The sequence below is a fragment of the Mirounga leonina genome, unplaced genomic scaffold, assembly GCF_011800145.1.
Source record: "Mirounga leonina isolate KUSES-001 unplaced genomic scaffold, KU_Mleo_1.0 Mir_93, whole genome shotgun sequence".
Taxonomy (NCBI): domain Eukaryota; kingdom Metazoa; phylum Chordata; class Mammalia; order Carnivora; family Phocidae; genus Mirounga; species Mirounga leonina.
In genome coordinates, this window is record NW_023270854.1 from 3,656,283 (window position 1) to 3,666,150 (window position 9,868).

At 54.3% G+C, this 9,868-nt stretch overlaps 1 protein-coding gene across 1 annotated transcript; it reads right to left on the reverse strand.

Moving 5' to 3' along the window:
• Positions 1-410: 410 nt before the first annotated feature.
• Positions 411-9,610, reverse strand: TSHZ1 (teashirt zinc finger homeobox 1). Its single transcript, XM_034996266.1, has 3 exons — positions 9,509-9,610; positions 8,928-9,081; positions 411-4,922 (listed from the first exon to the last, which is right to left on the reverse strand). Exons 1-3 carry the CDS (start codon positions 9,608-9,610, stop codon positions 1,756-1,758), a joined length of 3,423 nt encoding a protein of 1,140 aa, XP_034852157.1. The 3' UTR covers positions 411-1,755.
• Positions 9,611-9,868: the final 258 nt, after the last annotated feature.

The following is a 9,868-nucleotide window of genomic DNA, read 5'->3' on the forward strand; positions in this document are numbered from 1 at the left end:
CGGGCTTTCCTCTTTGGACTAGTTCCAAGGCCCCCAGGCCCTTTGCCTTTAGAGCAAGACCTACCCTTCCACCCCCTCACTGCGGCCCTGGATTCACACTGCGGGTAACTGTAAACATCGTCCAACAGTCGGCGAGGATCCTCCGAATGAAGCACCTCGGTCCATGTCCATAGAGAAGGGCCATCGTTCTTCCAGTGGCTCAACCCAGTCATCCGGGGCACCCAGCGGAGTTAACAATTTTAATTATCATTTAAAAAAATGCAATACTTACCATGTGAATGAAGCACGTTGGCACACAAATCATGAAACGAGGATTCTGAATAGAATTTTTGTTGGTTGATGGCATGAGCAATACCTCTTGCTGCCGAAATAAGTTCTCGAAGGCAATATAATGACGACATGACAATCTATGTAAATCAAGAACTGCTTGTGGGTTTATTTTACATTTGAGAAAACAGTGGATTTAATTGTGTGAACCAAAATGTACTGTACAATATTAATGACAGAACATCAAAATGTATAATTAATAGTGCATTGCTTGCTTTGTTTTCATTTATTTATTTTTGTCTGATATACATGCATCTGGAAAGATGCAGCAGGTGCCAGTAAAATTTCTCTATTTAAATCAAGCGCAGGAACTAAATTTTATTCAAAAATTGTGGTTTTACATTATATACACAGAAATTTAATATAAAATGACAATATAAAAAGTTAAAAGAGAAAGCATACAGCCAGAAGGTACAAAGAAAGTTGAATAGATTAAAATGGTACGATATGTAACATATAGGGGGTTTAAGCTGATGCTGGCAATTTACAAGGAAAGGACTCCAACGTCTGCCCCATGTTTTTTTCATTTACCAATGCAGCACGCTATAGAAAGGTCAGCTTATACCAAAGCTTACATTTGTAAATAACTATAAACCGCAGTATTTTACAGGAAAAAAGAAATAGCATTTTTACACATTTTTAAATAATAGCTTGCATACTTTTTTTGCCGAAAGTGGCATTTTTTTTCAGCATCCAGAGGGTTTGGGCATAGTGGCAACTGGGGTGTTTGGTGGTGGTGGTGGTGGGTTTTTTGTTTCGTGGTTTTTTTTTTGTTTTTTTTTGTCTTCAACGTGTAAAACTGTGGCTTCCTAACCCCACGAGTCCTAGACAACTTTCTATCTTCCAACAGCTGCATGCATGTTTCCTTCACAAACCAGTTCTGCATATAAAAGCTCATTTTTTAATTATTAAATAAGTTTTGTGTCTGACACAGCTTTTGATCTGAATGAAATGCCTTTAAGCCTTTTTTTCTTTCTTTTTTTTTTTTTTTGAGTGAAAGGCACAGAAATGCAATTGCAGTCCTCAAAGGGTTAAATCTGACACCACTAGGTTCTGTGACCTTTATTGTCATGGCAACTTTGTAATTTTAGGATGTCTTTTTATCATTGTTATTTGTGTCTTTCTTTTCTGCTAAATAAATGTCTCTGAGTAGTGTGCCCCACTATTTCCTACAAAAGATAGCTTAACATCAAGAACAGATGTTGAAAATAAAGGTCAGACTTTGACTCACGGAAAAAGAAAAATAACATGCACAATCGGACAAAGAGCATATAAATATAACTACAAAATATGTGTAAGAAAAACCAAGGTCCAGACAGCCAGCTCGGCAACAAAAGGGAAGGCTGATTTCGGAGGCTCAGCCAGGCCTAGTGCAGTACAAAGACAATGTGTAGTGCAATGTGCCGCGGTCCCTCGCATACCTGGGGGCTATTGTTTCTCCAGCTCCGTCACATAGATCAGGTGGTCCTCCGGGGACTTGCCGTGGGTCTTACTAAGGTGCAGTTTGACTGCGTGCTTGCTCGCAAAAGTCCGGTTGCAGAGCTTGCACTGGAATGTGGAGCCCACATCGTCCTCGGCAGCCCCTATCGGGCCCAAAGCTTTGTTTGCCAGGACTTTTGAAACATTCTGCTGTTCTTGAATCTGATTTAGTGGCAGCTTGGAGAGATCCTTCAAGCTGAAGCCTAAGTGTGTCTCTAGATGATTTATGTACGTAGAAGCAGTTCTGAACTGAGAGGCACAATCGTTGCAAAAGAAAACAGGATGCCCTGTGTCCAGGTTCTTCAGGAACTTGGTACCCCCTGTCCTCCTCAGCTGATACTTCACGTTGGCCAGCCAGTGGCTGATGGTGGTCATGGACAGCCCGGTAAACTTGGAGATGTGCACGCGCTCCTGAGGGCCCAGGTCCGACATGATGTACTTACCCTCCGGCGTCTCCCGCAGGCTCGAGGCGAACTGGGCCTGCAGGATGAGCAGGTGCTGCGGGTTCCAGTTGGACTGTCGCCCCTTCCTCTTGTGCACAGGTGACAGCTCGTCCAGCGCTTCCTCGAAGCTGCTGCCGTCGGCGTCGGACTTCTCCGACACAGTGGAGGGCGTGGAGGACTTGGGGGTGAGCCGGCCAGTGAGGTTCTTCACCATGTCGGAGATGTCCAGGAGGGCGCTCTCCCGGAGAGGCGACGCCACGGGGTCAGCCGCGCTGGAAACCAGGGGCTTGCTTTTGGACTTGGTCAGGTCGATGGGCTGGTCGCTGTTGTCGTAGTAATAGCGGTCGATGGCGTCCACCTGCTTGATGGGGGTGGCAGGGTAGACCGGCTTGTCCAGCATGCTGTTGCTGATCTTGTACAGCATGGCCAGAGGGTCCAGCGACGGGCTCACGGGCTTGGACACTTTGCCCAGGTGGGTGTTCATGATGGACTGCAGCGCGCTCAGCGGGTTGATGAAGGAGGGCTCCGGCGAGTGGTCCGTGATGATCCCCAGGTTATTACAGCCGTTGGTGACTTTGGCTTTCAGAGGCTCGGTGCCGTTTGGGGTGTGCGCATCCAGCACACCCTCCTTTTTGGCCTTCCCCGCCTCCGCCTCGGGGCCCTTCTTCTGCTGCGCCTTGCCGCCGCCGTCCTCCGCGCACGGCAAGTCTTTATTCTCTTTGGCCACGGGGGACACAGCCTTGGCCGGAGAGCCCTTCTCCCTCTCGGCGGGCCGCTCCTCCTTCTTCACGCTGACCTTGCCGGTGACCTTCTCCACCAGCTCCTCCATGGCCGACACGTTGCTCTTGTGCGGCGGTGGCGTGAGGCTCCCCGGGGAGTGCAGCAGTGCGCTGTGCTCTGAGGCCAGCGACTTCGCGCCGCCCGCGTAGGACGGCTGCATCTGCACGCTCTGCACGGCAGGCAGCGGCTTCACGGCTCCGGGCAGCTGGTAGGCCGCATGGATGCTGGGGTAGCCGCCCCACGAGGGCGCGCCGTTCTGCGCTTTGCTGATGGCCGTGGAGACCGTGTTCTCCAGGGACTTCAGGATGTCCACCCCGCCCTTGGGGCTGTCGTCCAGGTCCTCCTCGCGGAGGTACTGATACAGGGCGGTGGGCTCGAACTTCTCGGGGGCGTCCTCGCTCTCCTCCTTGACCTTCTTCTCTGCCTCGCCGGCCGCCGGCGCCTTGTCCTTCTCGGGCTCCTTCTTGTCCTCGGAGGGTGTGGCGCCCGCGGGAGAGTCGGGCTGCTTCTTGATGTGGGAGGCGGGCAGCCGGGTGTGCGTGGTGGGGGGCAAAGGTATGGACTGGATCTTCTCTTCCACCACGGGGTCCAGCACCAGCTGCTTCCCCTTCTTGGAGGCCGAGGTGGTCACTTTGAGGAAGTGGCCGGTGACCATCATGTGGGCGGTGAGCTGCTGCAGCGTGTCATGTGAGCTCCCGCACTCCATGCACTTGAGGATCTGCGCCTTGCGGGCCTCGAACTGCCAGGTGTAGCTGGCACCGTTCTGGTAGCCGTAGCGGTTGTTGGGCGTCACGTAGGGGTTGGCGGCCTTCTGGTCCTTGGCCGACTCGCTCAGCACGGCATCGGCGGCGAGCCCCGCCGGCTCGGGGGAACACGGGGACACCAGGTCCTGCAGGGCGCGCTTCTTGGTGGAAGGGACCAGCTTGGTGATGGCTGGCACTGGCTCCTTCAGAGGCACTTTCTGGTAATGCTTTGTCTTGATCATGTGGACGCTCAGGTCCTGCAGGGACTCGAAGGAGTGGCCGCAGTACATGCACTTGAGCACCTTCTGGGCGTCCTCCTTGCCTTCCATCTCCATAAGCGAGCGCTTCCTGGGCTTGGACCACCGCTTGGTCTTCTCGGAGTCCTTGTCCCTGTTGTCGTCACGGTAGTGCCCTGTCTCGTTCATGTGCACGGTCAGCTCCACCAGCGTGTCGTACGCGGCGCTGCAGTCCTTGCAGCGGAACTTGCTGGCGCCCGTGAACACCGAGCCGTACAGTTTGTTGTTCTGCCTGTAGAGTTGCACAGTGCTGAAGAGGCTGGGCTCGGGGAGCAGCCCGTACGAGGACGTCTGCTGCAGCGTCTTGGCCAGGGCGGCCTGGTGCCAGTCGTAGCCCGAGCCGCCGGAGCCCGAGCCGGAGCCGGAGCTGGGGGTGCTGGCCGTGGTGCCCGTGGTGCCCGCCGTGCTGGTGGGGGGCGTGGGGGCGGGGGTGGAGCTCTCCTTCTGGCCCGCATCGTTGTTGCTGGTGGTCGAACCCGACTTCTTCAAATCCAAAGCTAAGCTGGACCAGCAGGACTCGGAGAACAAGTTTGCATACACAGCCTTGATTTGTGCCAAGCTGTCCTGGGGATAGGAGACGCTGTCCGGGCCCTGCGGATCCTCCTTCTCTTCCCTGGAGGAAGAGCTTTTGAAATGGACTAGCTGGTCGCTGTTCTCACTGAAGGGCGACCCGTAGCCAGCGTCCTGGTTCGTCGCGGTGCTGACGGGGGAGTTCTGGTAGCTCTGAGCTTCCTTGATCTCCGCGTCCTCATTGCACACGTAGTCGCTTTCCGGGATGTCCAGAGACAGCCCATCCTCCTCCACGTTCTCTTCATCTATTTCTGCTGCCTTCAGTTCTTCCTCAGGAACATAAGCTAGGAGAGAAAAATGAAACACAGTGAGGAGAAATAAATCATCTTCAAGGACGCGGCCTCCCCAGCAGTTAGATGATCTTTAAAAAGATGTTTCTCAGCCAAGCGCCCAGGCTGCAAGGCTCCCCCTGCTCTGGAATGACCCAGTCTTCAGCTCCTGCGGAAATAAGGTTTCCAGCAGGACGATATCCCCTCTCCTCCCAACTGAACACACTATCAGCAAAGGAGCCTCCACTAAAGTGTCAGTATCTGCCCCCTTCTTAAAAACATCAGTCTGGCCAACACAGCGGGGCAGCAGGGCCCGAGGGGAACCCGGCCACCTCCTCCTGGAGCTTGTTCCTTCCCTAAGTGACGTGCGGGTCCGTCATGCCTCCCCATCAGGTGGGACCTGTCAACTCGCAGGGCAAGATACCCACAGACAGTAGCATAGTGGTTTCCGTAAATAAAGAGCTTCCTCAAAGGCCAGCGATAAAAACACTCTGGTCTTCACCAAAAAGAAGGACAAAACATAGCACCTCCGGCCCCCTGCCTGGACAGCGCAGACATCACCTGCAGGGGACACCACACAGTCGTACAAAGCAGCATTATTTACAAGAGCCAAAAGGTGGAAACAGCCCAAGTGTCTGTGGACAAATGAATGGATGAACCAAATATGTGTAGGTACACGATGGAATAGTATTCAGCCTTGAAACGTGGGGAAACTGATGCACACTATAGCGTGGATGAAGCTGGAGGGCACTGTGGGGAGAGGAGCCACACAGGAAAGGGCACGTACTGTAGGATTCCACGTAGATGAAGCGCCTGTGGTAAGGAGTCCCATTCGCCGGGACAGAGAGCGGCGTGGGGTGTGCGGGGCTGAGGGAGGGCGATGGGGTGGTCGTGGTTTGCGGGGACACAGGTTCAGCCGGGAAGACAGAAAGTTCCACAGACAGATGGTGGGGATGGAGGCACAACAGTGTCAACGTGCTTAATGCCACGGAACTGTCCACTTGAAAATGGTTAAAATACTAACTTTTGTGGGATGAATATTTTACCACAATAAAACTTCTTTTTCAATTTTAACAGGGCCAGTATGTATGCGCTCTGACAGCCTACCTCAGGCTACACGTGCGCAGTGGAGCGACTCCTGGGGTTGAAGGCGTCACCTCCCAGAGGAAACGCCAGGATACTGACAGGTGTCCCGAGACTGAGAGGTTTGGAGGGCACATAAATCGTTAGATGAAACCCGATTTTCTTACTTCAGGACATTTTAGATACTTTAATAGGTGACCAATCTTGTTAATTCCCAAGGGGAACTAACTGCACGCATGACCTCTTAACTTATTTGACCAACATAATTTTACTTAAATTTTTTAATTTTTGTTTTTGAGGAAACAACGAGCCAAACTCGTGTTCCATGCACTCCTTGGGAAATTTGGGGTTAAGATATATTCCAGGAAGCCCCTAGAAAAATGCACTGCTATGATGTGAGAGGGGTGTCTCATTAAATATGATCACTCATTATCACGTTATCAGAGCCCGATCCTAAGGGAATGCGGCAAAGAGCACACGCGTCTTCAGGAAAGGTTGGGAGGATAGAAGGAGAGGGGCGGACGCCAGGCGCAGGAGGAAGAGACAGGGGAGTACCAGCACCCGCAAACAGACGGCTTCGGGTGGGGGCGGAGGTGAGCACTCTAGGGCATGAGCACTCACAGTGCCCCGAGGACGCGCGTAAGCCATGCACACGCACACACATGCACACGCATGAGCACTCACACACACACACGCATGAGCACGCACACGCATGGGGAATCCCACTGACTCGGTCATTTGGTCAGCCTCTCCAGCTGGACCCTTCAGAACCCCTGCACACACCGTGGGCCCATCCCCACCCCTGGCGCTGGTATCGAGCCAGCTGAGCATGAGCGTTCACGTGGCTCACAGCTGAATCCCACACAGAAGAGCCGTCCACGAACAAATGTGGCCATTGCAGTTGGTACCTTCCCGCCAGCATGGAAAATAACCACTAGTGCGGGAGGCTTAACTACACACTGGCATCTGGATTATGCTCCAGACAATCCTACGGCCCTCCTGTAAAAGGAAAAGCTCAGAAAATTAAAAAAAAAAAAAAAAAAAAAAAGATTGCCGAGTTAAATGTCATCTTCATTTGTCTATAATTATTAAAGGCTTAGGACGGTCCAGGGTTCTGAAGTTCGAAGCTCAGGTCCTCAGCCAAGGGCCCCAGGTGGCCTTGCCACCTTTTCGCAAGCTGGGCCTGGGCCCCGAGGTCCACCTCTGTGGATTCTGATGGGGGCATCTGAGGCTCTGAAGCATCTGGACAGGGCAGAGTCCATGGGAAGGTGCAGGAGCGAACCCACAGGCACCGGCCGGCGGGCCCTCCCGAACTACCTCCAGTGGCAATCCCACAGGCAGTCCGCCAACCAGGGTCCGCGGGAGGAGGCCGCGTACTAGACTCGGTCTGTCCACTTCTGTGAAAGCAATACTCATGCCCTAGCAAGTAATTAAAACTAAGTTCAAGGAAAGGGTTGTTGTTGCTGTTGTTGTTTTAAAGAGAGAGAAAGAGAGCACTAGCAGGGGAGGGTGGGCAGAGGGAGAAGCAGACTCCCCACGGAGCAGGGAGCCCAACACGGGGCTCGATCCCAGGACCCCGGGATCATGACCTGAGCCGAAGGCAGACGCTTAACGACTGAGCCACCCAGGTGTCCCTCAAGGAAAGGTTTTATCTGAACCTGTTTGGCTCAGCCTGGGAGGCCCATCGCTCTGGGTCTGTCCCCTGTGTCACCTGTCGGCTGGTCTGTCTCCCTCACTGGATGGAGGCAGGGCTGCCCACTGTCTACACGGCGGTGGGCACCCGTCCGTGCGTGCGGAATAAAGAAAGGACGTCTGTCTCGGCTCTGGGAACCCAGGATGGGAAATCCCCTGTCCCAACACTAGGGTTTGTCCGGCCCACTGGCCCTCACCCTCGGAGGTGGCCTCTCCAGGTCTGGAACGGCACAGACATGACTATGCTGGCCCCTGCTTGCTCCCTCCGGCTCTCCCTCCCCCGGCCCCAGCGGAGTGGACTGTCATCAGACCACACTCGGTCCCAGGCCTACTTCCTCCTCAGGCCATCCAGTCCACACCTGGAAGTTCCTGGGTTGAGCTGCTATGACTTCCACGCACAACTCCACACCCCCAGTGTGGCTATTACCCGTGTGTCAGGTAGAACCACACAGAGCCACCCCCAGCCTCTTCCACAAGGAAACCCTCCTAAGAAGTATGGGTTTTCGGTGAGCCTCTCCCCCACCTGGATACCCGTGTCCACGGTGTCCCAGGAGGTGGGGTGTGGCCGGGAGGGATCCCCGACGTGCCTGCTTTGCTGGACTCATGGGAAGGGGGCCCCAGCACGCTCTAAGCTGAAGCCCGGGATCCTACCTGCTTTCCCTGACCCAGGCTCAGCACGCCCACCCTCCAAGCGCCCCTGTGCGTCAAGGTCCCTCCTGCCCCAGTCACGCTCCTGGGGACAGTGTGTGTTGACCCTCCCACCCCTGGGCCAGGGCACCGGCTGTTGCCAGCCACCCCTCCCACGGCTCTTGCCTATCGCACTCTGGTCTCTTTCAGGCCGATGTTCACCGGTTCCAGGAGTCTTCCAGTGTAAGCCTATGACCCCTGAATCTGTGTACCACCCACCCCCTGGGTCTGCTGGTCACAGGCCCATCAGGGGACGGCACCTGAAGCCTGGCCTTTGTCATGCCTTCCCACATGTTTTCAGAGCCAGCCCTGTGTCTGGCACATAGAAGGAGCTCCAACTGGTATGACATGAATTTGTCATGATGTGAGTGTTCCAGACACTCCCAAGTCAATTATGTGCAAACAGAATGTTCCTCCTGTCCCCTCCCCAAATAACAACACACTTTCTCCTGAACTAGGAATCCCCTGAATCAGTTGTTATGAACCATCCCAAACAAGTTACCCATTCCAGAAAAGCGACAGTTGTCCTTGTTCCCAAGCTTCCAGCACTGCCCCCACCTCCATAATGCAGACCCCCCACGCCGCCCAGCACGCACTGCAGAGCCTTCCAGCCGGGCCTCCCCGTCTTGTCCTGCAGCCTTCTTCCTCCGGGCCAGCCCAGGGGCCCCCACTCTCGCAATCCCAGAGTTAAGACCTCCGCGAAAGCCATGTCCTGCACAGAGGGTACGAATCCCCAGGCGGACCCCTCCCCCTGCCATGTGTCCAGCCTTGGGTGCAACCTGGTCCAGGGCAGGACCCCCCACTCCCACCTTGTGAACAACACTTATCCTCAAGGGGAGGCTCAGATGTCACCTCCATCATGACACCTGTCTTAATCCTTGCCAGAATCCACCATCCCCCTGAAGGACTGAGAGATGTTTACCTGCCCGTCCTCTTAGACTGTGAACTTTCACTCCACTCACGCTGCTGAGGCCACCCCGCCTGCCGCTCGGGGGGCCGTGCTCATTTTATCACCATCTTCTACCCCATGAGCCTCCGGGGCAGCATCACTGAGATGCCTGTCCTGCCGATGAGGAAGCCGCACAGCTTTCCCCGGGTCCCACAGGGAAGGAACCAGGCGGTACCCACATCCGGGTTACCTGACTCCCGGGCAGGTCCTTCCATCCAGGCACCTCGGGCTGAAGCTGATCTCCTTCATCTGCCAGCATCTCACACCAGGGAGCATGTCCAGTAAACGCCATGGACGTGAGGGACCCAAAGCCATTCCGCAGGGAGTATTTAGAACACCTCTCATGAGCCAGTCATCGTGTCTAAAGGAGACTGTCTCACCAAAGAAGCAAGAGGAGAGAGTCTGAAATGTGGACACTCTGAGGCCCAATAATTTTACTTTTGGACGTACAGCCAGGAACACGGTATGAAATACAGAAAAAGCTTTATGCACGAAGACGTCCTTCACAGTATCATTCCAGACAAAATGTGCCATGCTCTAAATCGTCGAC